Consider the following 22698-nt stretch of genomic DNA (forward strand, 5'->3'; position numbering starts at 1 on the left):
TTGGGACCGTGCTTCATAATTATGTTTAAAAACTTGTATCACAGTATGACGTTTCGGCCTTCTAAGTGCTTGTATAGATTTTGTTACTCCGTGACCTTTAGTGGAAAAATGTGATAGTACTAAACGTTGCAGATGAATACAACGAAGTGAGTAATATCTGTAATGGGTTAAACAAATGCGTGCGGGAAGAATGTTGACAAGGCTTCGCTGAAGCTTATGAACATATTCTAAATGTGAAATAAAAAATTAAGGACCCCTATTAGCGCGTTTAGATACCCCCTCTGTCTTCCTTTCTATGTATATTACACTTGTTTGTATTTAGAACTAAAGTCTGAAGAAAGGTAGTTTTTCTTGTTGGTTAGGGCAGTTCGTTACTTTAAGGTGAGCGAGATGAGACAAAAGTTATGAACATGAATCAGCTTCGTTCAATTGCAAAACAGTGCTGGATGTTTAAAATATGGAAACGTGTTGTAATATTTTATTAATTCCAACCCTTTGAACAGTATTATTTTAATCGCACATTTCACCTTTGCTCTGATACTGTTACCTTCTCCTGGCCCATAGGACACCAAATTACCGCCTACGACGATTTGCTATTAATATGTCACGTGATCGTCGGGGAGTGTCTCCGTAAATGATGTGTTACCGACGCGTTAATTTTCCCTTAGGCTATTTTAAACGAAGGTGGAAGGATACAGTTGCTGTGTGCGTATCTTGTTTGTTTAGGCAGTAGTTAAAAAGTAGTTCGGCATCTAAAAGTGGTGAGGGCAGGCCTTGTCTTCAGGGTCTTTGTGCTGACCGTTACGATGTCTGTGATAGAAAGAAGACGCTGTTATCTGAATCCTTTCTTCACTAAGTCATGGAGTGGATTAACAATTTCCAGATTTAAAAAGTGAATCGTATCCAGTGTGTGCACAAATTAAGTAATTTATTTTAAATAAGAATAGTAACAATACCTTCTAAATTGTTTCAATAATGGAAAACAAACAAAAAATAGAACATACTCAGGTGATGTTAAACGCGCCATGTGTCGATTAGGCCGCACAAAATAAATTTATAATGTACGTACCATGTTTACATTGCTATCAAATAACGAAAAATTAATTAATTCTCTGCCGAATTGTATAAAATCCATTTCATACTTTTACGGTTTTTTTTAAACAAATATTTAATAATTAACTAGCGCCGTTCATTGAATGGTTTTTGTTGCTGTTTTTAAGGCTACGTACCTGTAATTACGTTGGTAGTAACTTTTCCTACACACACAACACGTTGTATCTAAATTATGCTCTGTTTTTCTTGTGTGCAGGACAGTTATCAGTGTAATATAACGTAGTTTCTTCACTAGTTTTGAAATATTCCGTCATGGCAAACACTTGAAGTAATACAAGCTTTTAATAATATTTATGATGTATAACGTTTAATAAGTTTTTATAAATGGTTAATGTAAATGTAGTTATTCTTAACTTAGTAATTTGCCAATTGAAAATTAGTAAAACAGTTTAGTTATTGAGTAATTTTAAAATGTTCCAACTGTACAAAGAGACTGTTTAAAAACTTTAATAAAACTACAGTCAACCACATTTATGACTCTTCGTCTTTGTGTTTGGAAGGGTGAAAACCACAAGGTTTGGTATACTGTTAAATAGCAAAGAACTAATATTTAAAATTAATTCTTTGTTACTGGTAAGAGAGAGTTGGCTGGTTTGATGTTTTATGGTGCAAAGCAACTAGGCTGTCTGCATCCTCAAAAGAGAGAGCCATCAACCCCTTCTGCAGTGATTTAATGGTAGGCTTGAGAGGAGCTTGTAATGTTAGAAATAAAGGTTAAATACCCACAGTGCAGATAATCCATTGTATACATTTGTGCTTAAATGAATGCATGCAATAAAAAGATTGAGAAAATCTAATGAGGATTTATAATTCTTAAATGCTTATGTTTGAAATGGTTCTTTTTTTATTTTAGAACCAGGTTCTATTGAACTGTTAGTTTTCTTTATAAGATCTAAGTAATGATATTAAGTGCCTAAGATGTTGAGTTAAAGAAGCCCATTGGGACTAAAACGTTTAATAAAAATTTACTTCAACTGTCGGTGTTTTTTTTTTCTTCTTGTGAGTATGAAGGTGTTATCATATTAAAATGGTTCATGTCAAAGTAGCATCTAAATTATGTTAAAGAGAGTATGGTCTACAATTTAAAATTGTTTACTGGATGAGGTATGTATCCTAGAGATATTAAATAGTTTGGTTTATAGTCAGGGTTGTAGTACTTAAGTGTTTTCAAAACTGGGCTTTCATTCAGGTAAATAACTAGTGGAGGTTAACGACCGCTCCAAGGTCTTTATTTCATGGGCTTATATTTCTTGTTTAATACAAGAATGCATTTAGTGAATGGTAAATAATTTATTCTTACTGGCTATCTGTTATTGAAAATAACTATAAATATAAATCCTGTAGTGTTTGAAAACTAAGTGTAAAACTACAAAACTCCTTTTTTTGTAAAATTTGTTAAAGGTTGCAATTAATTACTCTTTTTTTTCCCTTCTTGCATATGTAAGAGTTAAAATTGTGTAAGGAATGTAAATATATATGTTTTTATTGTTGAGCAAGTTATATTCAATCATTTTTATCCTGAGGTAACTTTCAGTAGGAGGATGTTTTGTTATTTGAGTAATTATTTTTATCACATTAATAGTAATATTTTTCTGTTTTTATTTATTTATTTCTATACAGACAGTGTTCTAGTTGTCATTCAAATTTTAAATGTGGTCAGTTCTAGGGTTAGTTTTTTTTTGTTTTTTTGTTATTGCTGCTGCTGTTCAATAATTCTAGAATTTCCTTTTTAGAGATATTCATGGAATTTATTTGTTCATTGTAAGGGTTGTATTCATATAAATTTAATTTCAAAATGTTTAGCATAAGGACTTTTATTATTGCTGGTGTCACATTAATGAAATAAAGTTGTGTTTTTAGGTTGGTTTAACATGTTAAGAATGGTTACTTTGTAGGCTTCAGTGGAATTTAAGTTTTGCCAAAAACAGTTGTGTATATATTATATACATATTTATGATACTGTTAATTTTTGTGTTATTTCAGTTTAACTGTTTAATGGTCTTATTCCAGGCCTGGCTGAAATCCTGGATGAGAAAAGTATGCCAGTTATTTATATCTTATGATATGAATGTCATGCATTTTGTGTACCAGTGTTTGTTACGTATAAATATACAAGTTATATGTGCATGTACAAGTTTCATTATCAAAGTCATCATTCCTTTACCACACTGAAAGTTTTAGTGAATATGTAAACATTCATTATAAAACATCTTCCGAAAACTAAACGTGTTTTGTTTTTGAACTTAACATGATTATATTTTCATTTTATGTGTTTTTCTGCTTTGCTTCAGCAGGTTTTTGTTTGTTAACCATAAATTTTGAGTCTCTGTATGAGCATGGCAAATAATTTATCACTAGTTTTGTTTTTCAACTTAGTGTTTTGTAATTCAGAATAGTACTGTAGGTCTGATGCAAATACCTGTTCATAATATAGCTCTTTTTTCTTTCTTTTTTTAAGAATGCACAAATGTTTAGCCTTCATGTTAGGATAAGATGTGGTGTTTTCTATACCTTATACGTATATGCTAAATATTTATATTTTTATCAAAATTTTAGTGTTATTGCCCAGTCCAAGTTATTTGTTCACATCTATAGAACAAACTCTATATTGAGGGTGTGAAATAATTATTCGTATAACACTGTCAAGTGAATACTGTTTGAAACTTACAGGTGTAAAGTAGATAGTTTCTAATGAACTTTTTGTTATTTTTAACATTTTTTAATATAAATTATTTTGATTTTGGCTCTTTTAAATAAATTTCTAAGAAATACATTATGGGTACTTCAAGTTTTAATTTCTAAGTGTTTTGTTTAAAGTAGTGAAATCACTGTTGTTTTCTAATCTGTTCCAATGGACACAAGATTGATTACAATGTAAAAATGTACTAAAAGTCATGATAAAATGTGTTAGCAAAATGCGTAGTAATGTTAGTGATATGGTACTTATCTGGAAATATGGAACTGTCATCATTAATTATTTTAATTCAGGTGCCTTAGATGAGGAACAGGAACAAGAGGTAGAACTACTAAGTGACAGAGAACGTCATCAGCTAAAACATAGGGAACTTTTCCTATCAAGACAAGTTGAAACATTGCCAGCCACACACATCCGTGGGAAGTGCACTGTCACGTTATTAAATGAAACTGAGTCCATGACCTCGTACTTGAACAAAGAGGTTAGCATTTCATGTCTTCTTTTATCACATATTATATAGATTTCTATTTCTTAGTGTATTTACATACTTTTCAGAAAATTTCTTTTCTAGCTAAATCTGAAATAGCTGTTTCTTTCATGAAAGTATTTTGCCTCTTTCATTTGCTAATGTTTTCTTATACAATGGTGTATGTTTTTACTTTTTTTTTTACATTGATTCATTGTAGTTGAGTGTTGTATGGCTTTTATTTCCATATCTTCTGACTTGTTCTGACCATTTCAGCAATCTGTAATGTGTTTTTTTCTTATGACCTTGAGTAAGTCTCTTATACAGATTGTTTGGATTTTATTAATTTCTTGTGTTTAGATGTTTTGCCTGTATTTGTTTAGACATTGCATACAGACAACAAAGAACCATTTGATCATTTATTATTGGCCCACCTCTCTCAATCATAACAAGAGTTTCAACAAACCACTGATTCCTCGTTTCCCTTTTAAAGTTCCTTAGAGTGCTAGTCTCTATCACTGCCCCCCCCCTGCTAGTACAGCAGTATGTCTCTGGATTTACAACGCTAAAATCAGGGGTTCGATTCCCTTCGGTGAGCTCAGCAGGTAGTCCATGTGGCTTGCTATAAGAGAACACTTTGAACACTTATTATATATATCAGCCCCCTGCTAGTACAGTGATAAGTCTCCGGATTTACAACGCTAAAATCAGGGGTTCGATTCCCCTCGATGGGCTCTGCAGATAGCCATATGTGGCTTTGCTATAAGAAAAAACACACTCTACCACTGCCTATAGTAAATCATTCCATATGTCCTTATTATCTATTAGAAAAAAAAAAACACCATAAAAAACATACCTTTTAACTAAAGCTTATCCTGTCTTTTGTGAATATAAACTTGTGTTTTCTTAATTGTTTTATTAGTAGAATACAGCACTACATGTGCTACATTGGAAGTTTCCATTCTGTTGACCCTCTGGATAACCTTAAGTTTCAGTGACATCATCTATTACTCACCTTTTCATAAGATAGAAAAATCTTAACCCTAAAAGATAATCTTCCATTCCTAAAATAATCCTAGCTGCCTTCTACCAAATTGTTCTATTAAGTCACTATCCTTTATTGGATATGAGATTTAAACTGTATACAGTATTTCAAGTAAAGTCTAACAGTGATTTGGAAAGAGATAATTACTTCTTTTGATCAGTAGTCAAATTATCTATAAATACCTTAAAATTGTAGTAACAAGAGCACATCTTTAATGAGTTGAATAACCTATCCACTGCAACATGAGTATTCATTTCTTCTCTCACATTACTGTACTGAGTGGGTTCCCTTGCACTTAGTATAATTTAAAGTCAGTTTCCAGATGTTTGTCCAATTCCTTAGTTGATCTCAACAGTTTTGTAGTTTTGGACTTCAGAATTATTTGTATGTACAATTTTTTTAATTTTTTAATACTTTATTTTAAATGTCAGTGAAAAATGTTTCATTTTTGTAACAATTACATCTTTTTTCTACAATTTGTTTGATATGCTTTTCCTTTCAGGATGGTTTTGTTCTTTATTCAGTTATTCAGTATCCATTTTATATTTTCTATAGCTGTATTCTTTCTTTAAATTTAGTGGTGTGCAATGTTTGAAAAAAAAAAAAAAAGAAAGAAAATTCTTATCCAAAGGATGAAATGCTGGAAATTTCTACCTGTCTTTCTTAAAAATCTGCTTGCCCCCTCACCACCCCATAGAATACCCATACAATTTGAATATATTTTTATGGTTTTGCTTTTATTAAACATTGAACACTAGTCAAAATATTATGTTTATCCAGTTTATATTAATGAGGTGTGAACTCCTAAAATAATAGTATAGTAAAAAAATGAAGATGTCCATACAATCAAATAAGCTTAAAATTTTTTTTTTTTTAGAGTAGTAAAAGTCTTTTGACCATAAGGTCTTCACTGGATGATAACCAGTACAATCAGTTAGTGATGAATAATTTTGGCTTGATTAAAGCAAATAAAAAAAACATAATTCACTCCAAACATACTTTTCAAACCAGAGCAGTAATAATTTTTGTGTTTGACACAACAAAAATAAAATGAATTTTTCTTTTTTATTCACTTTTTAAGTTATATTTACATGTAATGTTGCCATACTTTTCTATTTTTTAAAAAGGTTTTCTTTACTATATCTATATACTAGTTACATGCCAAACTAGTTATTTAGATCATTTAATATAGAATTGAATTTGACAAAGTGTTGTATTTTCTAGCAGAATTTGTTTTTATTTTTGTGATTTTTCAAACTGAAATATATTTCACACATTATCAATATATTCCTTTTTTTTCCTTCACACACTTGTTTACTGTATAGCTAGTACACAAATCTTGGTGTCATTGACACTGAGTGATATAAGTTGGCCACCTCCATGAGTCTTCAGTATGTTTAAATGTTTGAAATTTCTTTTCATGTGGATATTTTATCCTTGGTTCTGTTGTTTGGTTCCTTTTTTTCTTTTCTCCAAAATAGTTTTTCCTGAAACTGTTTATCTTATAATCCTTTCTCCTCTGAGGTGTATTCGTATACATGCGAGTTTTTGCTACTATTTTGTTTCTTGTTCTCTGTCTCTTTAATGTGTATTACTTTATACTACTGTGTAATAATGTTTTTCCTGTAAGATGCATTATTCTACACTTTTGAGACATTTTTTAATTTTCCTTTTTCAGGACTCTTTCTTCTATACATTAGTGTTTGACCCTCATCAGAAGACACTTTTAGCTGATAAAGGAGAAATAAGAGTTGGGCCAAGATATCAGGCAGAAATTACACCAATACTAAAAGAAGGTATGCTTTGTGTCATTGTTTTTTTGTACGTTGGTTTAAATTCTTTGCGTAATAGCTTCAAATATGGTTAAGTCCAAAGGTTTGAAAAGAATAAACTTTTGGGGACATTTAAGGTTAAGTACTGTTTTGTAGATCTGTGACCAGTTACCAACAGCATACTTCATTTATCACATGCATCTATCATTGAATAAAGTAAGCTTTCATCTGCTTGATTAACCTTCTCAGCATGGGTAGGTTGAAGTTTGTGTGTCCTGACCTTCTGTGTTTACTTAAACAATTTTATTATTAATTTATGTGATAAACTTGGGATTAAACATAAATCAACTTTTAATATTATAAAAGACTAATTTCCTGAGGAAAACTTAAATCTTTGATCTATCTTAGTATGAGAATTGTGAAATTGGTTCTCTAGATCTTTCCTTTATTTACCATCCCTTTCTGAATTGTGAAATTAATTGTAAATCACTCATTATATATAATATAAACATTATTAAAGCAAAGAATAGTTTTTATAGTCTTCAATCTTCTTTGTTTATTGAAACATAAATTAGAAAATAAAACCCACTTACCACACTGACTCTTTTACATTTTCACAAGTTACTAATAATTTTGCTAAAAGACTAATTTATTTTAGTGGTATATTGGTTCCAATGCAGAGTATTGTCTATTTATTCACAGTTCGAATTTTTCTCCTGGTGTTTAGATCGGGAAACAGGATAAAAGTTTAAAGCTCTTATGCCATATGTAATAGTTATAGGATGTTTATTTTGTGCTTTATACTAGTACTATTATTTTAAAAAAAAGTGGGCTTAATTTCATCTGCAACTGGTAGCAAAAAAACAGGAAGTCAAAGGTCAGTACTATGTTGTTTTTTATGTATATTTTTTATTTGTTATTATAAAAGTAACTAAAATATAAGAATTAGAAACTTAGTAATAATTCTTCATAAGGTACAGTATTGTCCAAAAGTGTTATGACATTTTTCATTTTATGGGGCTAATTCTTCCATGATCCCTGTTGGCATTTGGTTGACCTAGGGAGAGAATACTTATTCTTTAGAATTCTCTTATACTTGCATCTGGGGAATGTCATAAGAGTTCTGCTTGAATGAAAATACTGATCCATTTTAAGGTTTGAAATACCTGTCATGGTACTCCATGCAGTGTCTTTATATATGGTACCAATATATGCTAGAAAAAATCAGTTTAATAGCATTCTACAAATAAAGATTGATAAAAACAGTGTTTAATGCTATACATTAAGTTTGGTTGTCATGCCATGCCCTTAAAAGGTATAGAGAATTGTCAGTAGAACAGAGAGTTTGCATAAAAGCTTAATGTAATGCTGGATGGACTTTCCAACAAATTGCTACAGGCTAGAAATACTCCTCAAACACTGTCAAGTACAACGTATATCATGCGACTGAGATATGTAAATTTGAAATAAGCAAGAGAGAGGCAGAATACCTAAACTCAATGATACTGATGTTAAGTATCTTTGTTTATGCTGCCTTTGGAACAGAAGAAATACTGCCACTAATCTCAAGCATGAGATAAACAGCCATGTATCAAATGACAAAAGGGTGTCCAGATCTACAGTATCAAGAAAACTCAATGAGAGTGGAATATTTGGTCATGTATCAGTTAAAAAATCTTTACTTTTATTTTCAAATGTTGTAAACATTTGATGATTGGTAAAAGATATTATGGACAGATGAGTCCAAGTTTGAAATATTTGGTTTAAAGCATTGGTTGCAAGTCTGGCAGAAAAAAGGTGAAAGATAACTTGGTACCTATCAAGAAGCACAGGAGAGGCAGTTTAATGGTTCTGAGGTGTTTGTTTGCTGAGGTAACATTAGATATTTGCATAATGGAATGAATAATGGACCATATATCATCAATACTGATCTGTTGTGGTATACTGAGTGATTTGCTTATTATTGCTAAAGGATTCTATTACTGAGAAAATAAGGACCCCAAACACTATTCCAATCTATACAGATATTACTTAGCTAAGAAAGAAGCTGCTGGAATTATTCAAGTGATACAGTGACCCCCACAGAGTTGTGATCTCAACCAAATAGAGCAGATCTGACGTATGAAAGATCGAAAACTTAACAAATCAAAAGCTACTTCCAGAGAAACTTTATGGGGTTGTATTATACATTTGGAATAAAATCCCAAAGGAAACTTTGATTAAATGTGTTTCAACAATGCCTAAAAGACTGTCTACAGTTAATGCAAATGGATGGCACACAAAATATTAACTGTTTGCTGAACTCAAGCATTTCCACTGAGTTTCTGTTCTATTAAGTATGAAGATTAATAAAATTTTGGTGTTTCACATGTGATTTACCCTCCATTGTTCTTTGAAAGTAGCCTAAAATCTGATTTTTGACTCTATCTTAACACTTTACTTACGAGCTACACACAGGCATACATTACTGTGTATTACATTGTTCAGTGCAGTATGTAACTTGAACAAATCATTTATTGGGGATTATTAGTGGGGTATGGTTCAAAGTGCAACAAAAAACAATGAAATGAAGTACGAATGTATTTAAACTGTTACAAGCCTTAAGCTGCTTAGAACAAACAACTGTTGTTTAATTTTGCAACTTGCAGTCATTCTAGAAAGAGAAAAGGTTATTTCTTATAGAGTATCAGTTATCTTTTCTAACTACAATCTTTGTATTCATTTGCTGCTTGTCATAGGTTGCTAAGCCTTGTAAAATTTTATACATAGAGGATGTAAAATAATATATGTTTGAAATAATCAAAAATTATAAATTACTGTATTGATACCATAGAATTCCACTATAGTTCATCAATCTTAGTAACTAAGTTGTATTTCAGTTTTAAAAAAACATGAAATTTCAAGCATACTAAAGACTCAACTTACCAGCTTGAAATGTTTTTTTATTGAAAGAGCAGGATGATGTCATTATATTTGAAAATGGCTGAGAAAGCCACTAGGGGACATTTTGTGCTTTTGGTTGGTTATTCAAATGTCATAGACAGAAGTAAGTGTAACATATCATTAACTCTAGCTAATACTATCAAAGTACAGTATAATGAAATGCTTAATGTAGAAATATTTATGTACCTTTTAACTCTTTGTTGAATAATGTTAAAATATCTTCTTTTGGTCATATGGGTAATTTCACATCTTTACCTTTTCACTTATAGTTTATTTTTAATGCTTGTTTTTCTTTTCCTGTTCTTTACCATCGATTATTTATATTGACACACGTCAGTGGGTATGCATGGGTGATAGAACGATATGAACAGTAGAGATACCGTAGCCTCTGGCAAAAATCTTTTTATAAGAGCTTGGTAAAGTAAGTCTTGCATATGAGGAGAAGCTTTGGTTATTTTATAAAAATGTATTAACTCTTTCAGATATGAATTTTAATAAACAAATTATGCATAATTAAGTAACTAAAATATAAAAGTAAAACTTAAGCACAATTAACTGTCTCTCTAACTAAAACATATTTAGGTAAGAAAAAAAACTGAAATGCTATGGTGAACACATCAGCCAATAACAGTACAAGTAGTTACATTTACCCAAGGACGACAACTTGGTGTCAATTTCAAAATAACCATTGTTGGATTATGGTTTAAAATGAGTTATGTCTGTTGATTATAAACACGTACTTGTTGAAAATATATATAACTTCTAAGATTCAATATTAACTATAGAAAGTGGGCATGGCATCTGTTAGGAGTTAATAAAATTTATTTCTTGATTCATGTGCTCATCAAAAGGACAAGTAAATGACTATTCACCTTATGCTTCAAACTGTACTTTGCCAGATTTCGACATTGTTTACATATAACTCGTTGTGTGACACTAATCTGGAGGATTTCATTTTTGCATTCAGTGTTTCTTTTGAAATAAAGGAATAGAAACTGAGATGATATAAAACTGAGTTTTGGCATACTAGATGATACTTTGTTTAAAATGTATTAATAATAAAGTACTGAAGTTAAATTTTTAATGTAGCTAAGTGACATGCACAGAATGAAGTTCAAAAAGCACTTAATTGTTAACTGAGATTGTTATGTTTGGTGTGCAGTGACTGTTGTAGGACAGGTTTTTCTGGCTGGAAAGACAAAGTCTGAAACAGATTTTTATTCTTGTAATTCATTAGGCCAATTATGTGTTGTTTGTCTATGTGTATGTGAGCATTTAGTTTGACAGAATTGGTGCTACAGCAGTATATATTTTTACTTAATTGGACATGAGACTGAGAAGGGAGGAAAGCTGGAAAAGCTACTGAACCTGGGGGATAAGGGCAATGTCCACTGAAGCTCTGTTGTTTTTAGTACATTAGAAGAAAATGATTTGAAATGAAACATTTATATTTCCAGTTTCCACAGTTTATCCAACTAGATCTGTTTTTATAAACTCATTTCTTTCATTGATTTTAAGCATTAATCTTTGTGTATTTTTCACCTGTCATATAACCAATCAACAAAGGATCTGCTATATTTGTAAAATCTATCACTAGTTGAATATTACACATGAGACAGTTAATTAAATGTCATTTGTCTTCAGTTGTGAATGTGGTACATCAGAAAGGTGAATATAATGACATGGTCTACATTTGTCCTACATGCATTCTACTTATTGATTGGTAGTCTGATGGTCTACAACACTACAAACACACACACTCTCTCTCTCTCTCTCACTCACTCACTCACTCATGTAATTAATAGTGTGTGCTGTATAAAGCGGATGATTACTTTGGTTTACAATGATCAGCTTTAGTGTTAATTAACATGTAAGTCTAGCATAATAAAGATTTTATTCCTCCAGGTGAAGAAGATGGTAGACGTTTAGAAGATCTTGAAACTTTAGTGTATACACCTCATCATAATTTATCAGACAGACAAATAGACCAGTTCCTCATTATTTGTAGGTAAGTATTTAAAAAAGTACAAAAATGTAAAACTTCACTGTTAGAAAGAATAACAACTAATAAACTGATATTGTGAACAAATAATTTAAACAATTATGAGTGTTTGTAGGTTAAAGCTTCTAACTTGGTATACAGTATATATGAGAACTGATGGAGCTACAAAATGAAATGAACTGTATTTTGATAACCAGTCTATAATAACAAATTGTGTCTTGTAATAACTAACAGTATTTCAAACTAAAGCTTGGAAAAAATCTAAGCTGCAAAAAAAATAAAATAATAATAATAATAAATTTAGTGAATCAGTTACTCACAAGATTTTGATTATTGGAATGAATGAAAATGGTACAACTGGAAACAATAATTTTGATAAGTTTATTATTTGTTACGAATCATGACGTTAATAAATTAAGCTGAACAACCTGAATTATTAGAAAATACCAGTGACAGTTAATAATGGAAATGTTCTAATTGCTTGCATACTAGGAGTAACTGACAACTAATGCCTAAAAATACTAATGTCAGTTAGTTGATTATTTTCATGATACCAATCAGTGTAATTGTCATAAGTAGTCTAGAGAATTGCCCATCTCAAATTTAAAATGTTAAATTAAACTTAAAAAACTTTGAAGTATTTTAACTTTATAACCTTTTTGTATTGACCTACAAGCAAAATGAAATTAAATTATGTCAGAATCGAATAACACGTGTGTGTGTGTGTGTGTGTGTGTGTGTGTGTGAGAGAGAGAGAGAGAGAGTCAAATATGGCTGTGTTGTCAGCTTGTTCAGTATATAATAGAAGTAGGCAGTGGCATTTTGGTAAATTATCACAACAGTAGTATAGAGGAAGATGCTTTCTTTGACATTTTTATTTGTATATGCTGTTCATCTTATTAAAGTGCACATTAAATGGAATTTCTTTTAGTTTCTAGATTTATTTATTTATTGATGTATTATTGTGTGTGTTTCTTAAGAGTGTTTCTGGGTATCTAAAAGTTGAAAGAAAATTACTGTTAACCTTCAATGAAATTTTAGGAATATATTTCTACTGGCAGCAAGAGCTTTTCAATGTTTTAGCAACAAGCTTTGAAACATAATTTTACATCACAGATCTATAGGTACCTTTGCCAGAGCCCTGGATTGTTCAAGTTCTGTGAAGCAGCCAAGCCTCCACATGAGCGCTGCAGCAGCCTCCCGTGATGTCACTTTGGTGAGAATTCTTTCCGTTTAACAAATAGTTCACATCTAATTCACTTTTATTGTATCTTATGGAAAGCCGAGAATCTCTTAACGTTACTTGTTGGAAAAATAAGCAAAAAGATTTATGTATGGAATACTGTATTACTGTCATAATAATATCTGTGTGTATTTACAGTATTCAACTTGAGATAAGTTGGAAGTAAAATTAGATTTCTTGTCCCTTCACATGTGTGTGAATATTTGTTCTTGTAAGTTTTTTAAACTCATCATATTAGATTCATAAATTTGTTTTTGAAAGTCCTTTCAAGATTAAGGTTGTAATTTCTAGTTTCACAAGTGAATTGAAATTAAAAACTAGATATGTAGATAATTATATTGTGAAATGAAAATCTGGCTAACCATAAGTCAAATAAAATATTGATAAATGCTTGTGTGTGTTATTCAGTTTCATGCAATGGACATTTTACATCAACACAACTACGACATTGCAAGTGCAATTTCTAGCCTAGTCACGTCAAAAGGTCCTATTCTTTGTCGAGACGAGATGGAAGAGTGGTCAGCCTCTGAAGCAAATCTTTTTGAAGAAGCCCTTGAAAAATACGGCAAAGACTTCATCGACATTAGGCAAGATTTTGTATGTACACAAAAATGTTTTATCAAAAGCATTTATTATTCTTGTAGTCATTTAAGAAAGTGAATTAATAATAGTAATATGAGAAAGTTTCTGGTACTTTTGGTTTTATTAATAAAAGAAAAGGGCCCAACAAGGCCAGGTAGTTAGGGTGCTTGACTTGCAAGCTGAAGGTCATGAGCTCGAATCCCTGTACGAGAAAGCATTCTCACCCTTTTAACTGGGGGGAATTATAATGTGATGGTCAGTCCCATTATTCATTGGTAAAATATTAGCCCAAGAGTGTGGGGGGGTGATAATTAACTGTCTTTCCTGTTGTAATTCAATGCTAAATTAGAGATAGCTAATGCAGATTCAAATTAAAAATAAAACAAACAAAAGAATTTGAACAAAATTATATCTGTGTGAGTATTAATTGAAAAATATCTGTTTTTTTTTCCCTTTGAACACCAAATTTTCTTTTCCTCTGTTTCTGATTTTATTTTGCTGTTCACTTTTTGTAGTTTTTTCTGTCATACTTTTATGACATTTTGTAGTCAGATGTCTTATTTTTAATTTAAAAAATGCATTATGTCTATACATGAAGTTATGTTAAAAAAGAAGTTATGTGTTTTTAAACCTGTGTGAATTCTTACAGCCTTTTAACTTTATTTTATCTGTGTTGATCACTTGGCCAAATTTTGTACAGCTTCCTTGGAAGAGTCTGAAAAACATAGTAGACTACTATTACATGTGGAAAACCACAGATCGTCATGTTCAACAGAAAAGGGTGAAGGCAGTAGAAGCCGAGAGCAAGCTCAAACAAGTCTACATTCCTAATTAGTGAGTTTGATGCTATCATTTTGCTCTGTGATATTATATGATTTAAATGATGTCATTGTAAAAAGGAAGAATTGTATCATGTTTATCTCTCGTAAAAATTCTTCCATAAACTAATTTATGTAGATGTTTTACTTCCCCTACAAAATATCTTTTCTGATAACATGATCAAACATTATTTTCTTAATATTAAAATATAAATGGTAAATTGTATAATTTTCTTCTTGCTAGGGACATTATTAAACTTACAGTGGGCAAAATAAGAATATCAAAATTCTTAAGGTTAATTTTATACAAAAATGTAATATATCAAGAGTGCTGGTTGAGTTTTAAGGTTAATTTTATACAAAAATGTTAATATATCAAGAGTGCTGGTTGAGTTTTAAGGTTAATTCTCTTATTTTACTTTCTAATTTTGACTTTTATTAGTGAATTTATTTTTTATAATTGTGCAATTTTTGGATAGTAACAACAAACCCACCACACTGAATGGTCCAAATGGTGAAAACCTTGTTTCAGGAGGACGTCCATGTGAGAGTTGCTACAGTGAGTAGATTAAAGTAAATGCGAAAATATAACTTTTTATGTAAAACAGGTTGGATACAGACCTGGAAAAGTAAAGAAACAGCCAAAGAAATAACGAAAATTAAGTTTTTGTAACCACAATGAATAGATGTATTCGTGTGGTGAATAGGATTTGTCATATGATATTTAAAACATAAAAATATTTAATCTTTTCCCTCACTGTTTTCTCTTTTTTCTTCATTGTGTTACCTTTTTTTGTTCAAAGAAAAACTGGTGCCTTACTAGAAGTACATCAAAAACCCATCAAGTTGTGAGGAGCATAATTTCTGTAGACTTGTTTTCTTTCACTCAGTTACAGCTTTCTTATACTTGCATGTGGCTAGGTGTTATCATATCAACAGCTTAAAACTTTGTAGTGATGGGCTAAAACACTAAAGAAATATTACTTTTTAAGAAAGAAAATGATGAAGTATTAAGCCTGCTAATTTTATGGCAAGAGTTTTTAATAATATAATGAATACTATACACTGCTGATCCTACAAGGCTTTGTGGTGATCAGTAATGTTGTTCTTAACATTTAGTAAGTATACTAAACTAATATGTTAGTTATGTTGTTTATTGACAAGAGATAATATGATAAAGTCTGTTTGTTTCATGGTTTAACATATTCAGTCCAAGTAGAGAAAACAAAAATGGCTTGTAGTTCTTATAATTGTCACATGACTGGTGCCTTCTCAGTCTTCTTCTTCTGTGTCTTACAGCTTTGAGTTCTCACCAATGGTATGCTTGGGGTCCTCCACACTTACAATGTCGATTGTGTCAACCATGCTGGAGTTTCTGGAAACGATATGGAGGCCTAAAGTATCCCAGTAAACTTGGTAAGTAAAAACTTTCCATGGATTGGAATTTGTTTCTAATTTTATCTTAGTATGGGAAACCATTAATTATAAACTTAGTCTTATATGTTGGTTACTAAGAATAATCATCATGGGATATGTCTTGTCTTCCACATTAATTTTCACTATGAAATATTTTTGGGCTCCAGAAAATGTTTCTTACATCAGTAAGTTTAGCCTGGGGTAAGGTATGTTGACTTTTAACCTCTTTGCAAAAGGCTAGACTAACTGAGCATGTCATTGTCTTTTAGTCACTTACTTTCAAAGTTTTATTATGTAACTTTGTTATTACTATATATTAATAAAATTGACATCAAAGTGTAGTTTGTTTCATATCTTAATATTGTGTGTTCTAATTTCTTAATTCAAAAGAAAATATTTTTTGAAAAAAATATTGATCTGTGTGTATTACATAGCACCTCCTTATGTGTTGTTGCTAACTTATGTTTTTTATGTAAGATAGTTAACGAATTAGAAACTGGACTTTTAGACACTGGCAAGCTAGAGTACAAGTTTAGAACCTCCCACCACTTTGATTTGCTGAGATATTGATGTATCTAATAAATCAACTAGAGTAGCTCCTCCTCCTACTCCATTCTTTTCAAGCTCTCTTGTCTAGGTCCCACCTGCTTTTCTTAGGTGCATATTTATAACCAATAGAAAGAACAAGTTGTGTTTCACCTGATTCTAACAGTTGTTTGTAAAGAGCTTGGAGGAGAAAACAATACTGTTAGTGTGATAAGAGTTGTTGTTCCTGATTCTAACAGTTGTTTGTAAAGAGCTTGGAGGAGAAAACAATACTGTTAGTGTGATAAGAGTTGTTGCTCTGAATGGAGATTAGAGGTTTTTTAACACATACATATTTTCTTTATAAAACCAGATAAGTTACAGATGTGTAGTATGTACTAGTAATCTAATGTTTCTTTTTTTCTAAAATGAATATTCAAAGCCTGCATAAATTATATTGTTCTACATTCCACTCAATAAACAAGGCTTAGCACTAAAGACACGTGGACAAAATATTTTCCTATCAACATAACTTTGTAGAAGTATTAGATATCATTGTTTTTAAATGTACTTTTTATTTACTGTTCCAAGTTTTAAAATAATGAAAACTAAAATTTAAGCATTTATGATTATGTGTGTGTGTAGCCAAAATATCAGTATAGTTTGTAAAATGATGGTATTACAGTTAGATTTGTAGTTAGGCCTACTGAAGTTTGTTTTTTTAATTGTGTAAATTGAAGTAAAATCAAATCAAATGGTGCAACATTAGAAAGGTACACTACAATTACCCTATGAAAGGTTCTATAAACTTGTGTATATAAATGTATGCAAAGTTTACATTCTTGAACAAAGTGTATACAACTGTTCAAAAATACGAGTTACTTTCAGTAAACACATAAAGTTGCACAGAAACTATTGTGTTGTCAGAGTCAAACATAGATCAGTGTATTGGTTAGCACGAGCTTCTGTGCACTCAAAGGTGTCATATTGCATTGTCACGTAAACAGTCTAATGACACAAGTGGTACTTTGTTGAATTATTTCTGTTTCAGTTACCAATAATAAAATAAATTTAGAAAATAGATTTGAAAATTTTAGAAACTGAAAATCTCAAGATAAGTGATTTGAAACTTCATGATCAGTGACAAAAGTAATTGGACAGCACTGCTCATTTTATTTCACATTTTTCAATTTTTCTTTTTAGTATACTTTGACCTATCTACAGGCTGCATAATCAAACATATCATTAGGGTTAAATTATTAGCAGATAAAATATAAAGTTTTATATTTATTAAGGGGGTTTTAGAGATTACAAAAGTGAAATTTCAGGTTTTTGGGAGGACGAATAATATTTTTATTTATGACATGAAAATCAATTTGCACTTGAATTAGTAATGAAACAGACTCAATATTCTCACAAACAACTTTTTAGTAAAAGGTATTTCTAAAATATTTCATTGTAATGTTTGTTAAAAGTTTACCAAATTTTGTGAAAATACACATACTGTATTAGAAATTATAAATACATGAGAGTAAACATATATATGTGCTCTGTATTATATACTAAGCCTGTTGCAAAAGGGTTAACTTAGGATTTGTTTTTGGGGTGATGGTGTTTGTGCCTGATCAGTTATAGAATATGAATTAATTGGTAAAGTGCAGTAACATTATAATTTTAAACCTGTTCATCTTTAAGGGGGAAATTATTGAATTTTCCTGTTACTTTTACCATTCATACCTTTTCAGTTATGTAATCGTGGATTCTCCCTCAATCCAACAATTATTTTGAAGTCATGTTGAAGTAAAAGCATAGTTAAATTATGCTGTAATGATAATAATTCAAGTAAAAGAAGATATGACAGTGAGTGTAAAATTAAGTTAGAATAGCTTTAAGGTCAACTAATTTGTTTAAATATAGAAATATAAGATTAGTGCTGTTCTTTCAAAACAAATTGAAGTACAAATGTTAATACTAAATAAAACTGCTAATTTATTATTTTTGTTAGTATGCTCATTTTTAAAGTTAGAATTTTTCTCTTTGTCCATGGCAATTGCTACTGTCATTACAACAAATATCTTTATTTTCCATCAGTATCAGAGTATTTAATATTTTATAATAAATATAAATATTACCATCTTGAACCTTAATTTATGGCATAAGAAAACATTTTATGTTGATTTTCGTTTAGTTTTAGATCAAAAGATATTCTTTTCTTGTTTTATTATACATCTTATTTTTATATGCTGCTTAGATTATTTTCCTTTTATAACCTTGTCGTTTTTCTTTGTTTTCTTAATATTAAAAAAAAAATTAATATTTTATGCATGTATATCAGTGTATAAAGTTTTGGAAGTGAACATTATAAATAAATAAATGCTACAGTAAAAAGTATGTAGGAAAGCTTGCATAGAGGTTAGATAATATCACAAGTACTTTATATGATTCTCACAATATTTAGAAATCCAGTGTTTTGAATCTCAAATCAACTGCTCAAGTTTTGTATGTTGGTATCTTTTGATTTCATATGTAATAGCATCATTCACTTCCTTCCTCTGGGTTTACATTTTTGTATTTTTAACTCATTGAAAGTTAATGAGTACATGTTCTACACATTAATGTTTATTGAAATCTAATATTAATGTAAGAGGTCACATGGGGATTGCTCTTTTTCATTTCAACCTAGACGGTGAGCTTCAGACCTCGGCTCGGAACTCGGATAATGACTCCTCTTATTCATGCAGGGACTGTAACAAAGTCTTTAATCGGCAAGGTCAGCCTGTCTGTGTAATTTTGTTTTCTTCTTTGTCAGTTCTTCTTATTTTACTTACACACTTGAAAACTAAAATTTGCCATACTACAGGCCTTACCCAAATAATCTGTTTGATAGCATTATACTTTTAGTTGTATTTGTGATGTTTGTTTCTGCTAGCATAACAAATATATATCAATAGACATAAAATAATTTTTAAACAAGTTTATTCATTTTTTATATATTTGCAAAACATTATTTTATCAACATATTAGATTATTATTTATTTGATACTGTGAACTGAACAGTAAGATTAATATACAACACTATACACTTTGTTTTTGACTGTTTATCATTCTTTGATTAGTACTTTCCATAATACTCTGTTAAGAAAGTGATGTTCTAGTTTGGATAGCAGTGCTGAATTTTTTCTGTTTGTTTAAGTTATTGGAAAAAGAAAAACATCAAACATTTCACTTTTGATGAAAAACTTGAATCTGATTTCAAAAGGAACAAAATATTTGCAAATGTTTCAATGAAAATTTTGAAAAGACTCTCAAACAAAGATAATATTCACTGATTAATTTACAATTTCCATAATCTTTATAGTGATTGTTTCAGAATGGTGCTGTTTCTAGGTGTGAAGATCCTCGCATTAAACCATATTTTGGATCCTCTCCTAAATAAAAGTCTTTAAAATAGATGTTTTACTATACTGAGCCAAGACATATGATATAGGTTATAGGTTTTAGAATATGGTGACTTATTTTTTTAAGACTTGAATAGTTACTTTGATATAAGTTTATGAACTTTTTATGTGTGATGCCACAATTTGTTTACAGAACGGTTGACGGCTCACATGGCTGCACACAGACCCCATCGATGTGGGTTCAATAGTTGTGGAAAGGTAAGTCTTGTGTTGTTTGTTTATTTACTTTAAGTGTATTCCATATTCCATAAACCTTAATCGGTGTAAATTTAGTGTTGAAACCATTCATGTGTGTGTGAGGTATACTCAGAATTTTATATTTAATGTTAAAACTGATTTAGTTTGGTCTCAGTGACTCCATTTATATTGTTAAACACTACTTGAAGCAAGTAACTGTGATCTGTATTTTGAGTGGCACTTCATCACAGTAAGAGACTGTACAAATCTTATTTATGGATCTTCACAACACATTTGAATAAAGAGACATAAGGAAGTGGTGTGTACTATGTGTCACAGTAAATAAAGATTGTTATTGGTCTTATTGTAACGTAATATTATGTAATCACTGATCAGTATACTGCACTTTCTCAGCATGAAACATTATGTTTCATGAAATATTTAACTAATTTTTGAGTTACTGAAAAGGTAGTTGATCATATGTTCATTGAAGGCTCTCTGTATGTACTTTGTTGCTTTTTGATAGGGTTGGGCAAAATCTAATGGATAAAGATCAGAGGTATTGTATTTAGACATTAATAAATTTGATACAGTCTGATGGAAATCTGCAAAATTTATATATAATAAATTGCAAACAATTATGTCAATAAACGAGTGACAACTCTGTAGAATGTTCTGCTACTTTGCAGTTTAAAAAGATTAAAATCATTATTTTTTTGTTTTTTCTGTTGAATTTCGGTATGTGTAATACTTTCCTGTATTCACATTGCTAGTAGGTTATTCATTGAAACTGTGTACAAAAACGCACATTATGTGATTCTGTTTAAAGCACTGGTAACATCTTAATAGAATGTGTACAGCTAGCGCCACCTGTTATTTGAGCTATTAAAAAGAAAGAGACATGAGCAAGTGAAAAATGTTCTTTTCTGCAAGAGTATGAACATTTAAGAGATGAGAAAAGTTTTGTTAAACATGCTGTGTATAAACAGCATTCATAGTTTTCTGATACTAACCTTCAATAACCAGCTGCTAGAGGGGGGGGGGTATTTTGTAAAGTGCTTTATCAACTGATATTATTTATTTGTGTTTTAACAAAATTTAAGCATGGTAGTGAATTTCAGGAATTCAAACTTAAAGCTCATCTAGTGCGACACTGTGCTTCTGTCCATGATTCAGCTATTAGAGTTGGTAGTCCAAGGCCTATAATAAAGACACGTGTAGCATTCTACCTGTGTACCACGCCTCTAACTCGACTTGCTCGACGAGTTTGTGCTCATCTCTTACGACCACACCATGCTGCCAGAAACCCTTTTAAAGCAATCAATGTGGTAGCTGTCAAACAGGAATGTATGTAGTGTTTTTATTGCTCATTTTGTCTAAAGTCTGATGTGTCAAATTAAGTTTTATAAAAAAAAAAAAGTACAAGTTTTGTTAATAGTTTTTTTTAAGTTTATGCAGTGATGAAATGTTATGCTCTTTCTTAGTAGTTAACTTTGTACTTTTGTTGCTCTTATATAGGTTACCAATATGTACATGTGGTTGTGCATGTAAAGTAAAATGTTTCATTTCCAGCCTTAAAGTTGTCCATTTCTTTGTACTAAATTTTACTTCACTAGTCAATCCTGAGGTTTTGTTAAATATAAACCTAACGCTTATAGTTTCAATGAGAAAGATATTTTAATTACGTATTGTCTTTTAGTCAGTTCCAATTATAACTTCTAGTTACTATCTAGTTGTTCTAATAGTGAAAAGTTCTAGACATTGCTGTAAAAAATCATTATTACCAGCTTTCTTTGATTATTCTAATGTCTTCCTGTTTAAGAAATTAAAAATGATTGAAATTCCTTGTCAGTTTGCTACTCATTGATTGTCTGGAGAGGCCTGTTAGTGACACAACAATATTTTGGTATTATATAGGCACAGTATGCCATGACAGTAACAGAAGAAAATTTAGTTATCCTTTTTGTAAGAGAAGTTATGTGAAAAAAGACCTATACTTGTTGTACTATTGTATAATTAGTGCATTTTAATATTTGCTAAATAACACTATGTAACATAGTTTTTACTTTTTCTTGTTCCTGAGCAGAAAATGTTATTTCCCAATTGCTTATGCCTAAAGTAAATGGAAAAGACTTATTTTTCTCTTGAAACTTTGCTTTTGTGACATGGGAGCATATAATGAAATAATGATGGGAGACTATATTTGGGGGCTGATATGTGAAAGTGATTTACATTACAGTTGCAAATCTCAAAAAACTACTCACTTCTAAACATTTCTGTTCATTTTTGTATAACTTTAGTATAAATACATATAAATCTTGATTCGTATGTTGTTTTATTCAGACCTTATATAAATGAAAATGTTTAGATTTGCCCGTTTTTACTTAGAAAATAGGTTAATTTCTAAATTTCATTATCCAGGTTACAAAAGCAAAGTTTGAAG

General features: G+C 30.5%; 1 protein-coding gene across 5 annotated transcripts in view; it reads left to right on the plus strand.

Annotated features, from left to right (window-relative positions):
- The window catches only part of LOC143226538 (metastasis-associated protein MTA3-like), a 50978-nt gene that overhangs the window by 22505 nt on the left and 5775 nt on the right, over positions 1-22698 (plus strand). For 3 of the 5 annotated variants that reach the window (XM_076457624.1, XM_076457625.1, XM_076457628.1), the window contains exons 4-15: positions 3124-3150; positions 4102-4289; positions 6998-7115; positions 11940-12042; positions 13153-13252; positions 13688-13876; positions 14562-14695; positions 15159-15238; positions 15979-16095; positions 19304-19390; positions 20212-20276; positions 21377-21602. In XM_076457624.1, coding sequence (XP_076313739.1) covers positions 3124-3150; positions 4102-4289; positions 6998-7115; positions 11940-12042; positions 13153-13252; positions 13688-13876; positions 14562-14695; positions 15159-15238; positions 15979-16095; positions 19304-19390; positions 20212-20276; positions 21377-21602 — 1434 coding nt within the window. The remainder of the gene's footprint in view (positions 1-3123; positions 3151-4101; positions 4290-6997; positions 7116-11939; positions 12043-13152; positions 13253-13687; positions 13877-14561; positions 14696-15158; positions 15239-15978; positions 16096-19303; positions 19391-20211; positions 20277-21376; positions 21603-22698) is intronic. The other 2 variants (XM_076457627.1, XM_076457626.1) reach the window with 2 other exon arrangements.

The sequence above is a fragment of the Tachypleus tridentatus genome, chromosome 9 (genome assembly GCF_004210375.1).
Source record: "Tachypleus tridentatus isolate NWPU-2018 chromosome 9, ASM421037v1, whole genome shotgun sequence".
Taxonomy (NCBI): domain Eukaryota; kingdom Metazoa; phylum Arthropoda; class Merostomata; order Xiphosura; family Limulidae; genus Tachypleus; species Tachypleus tridentatus.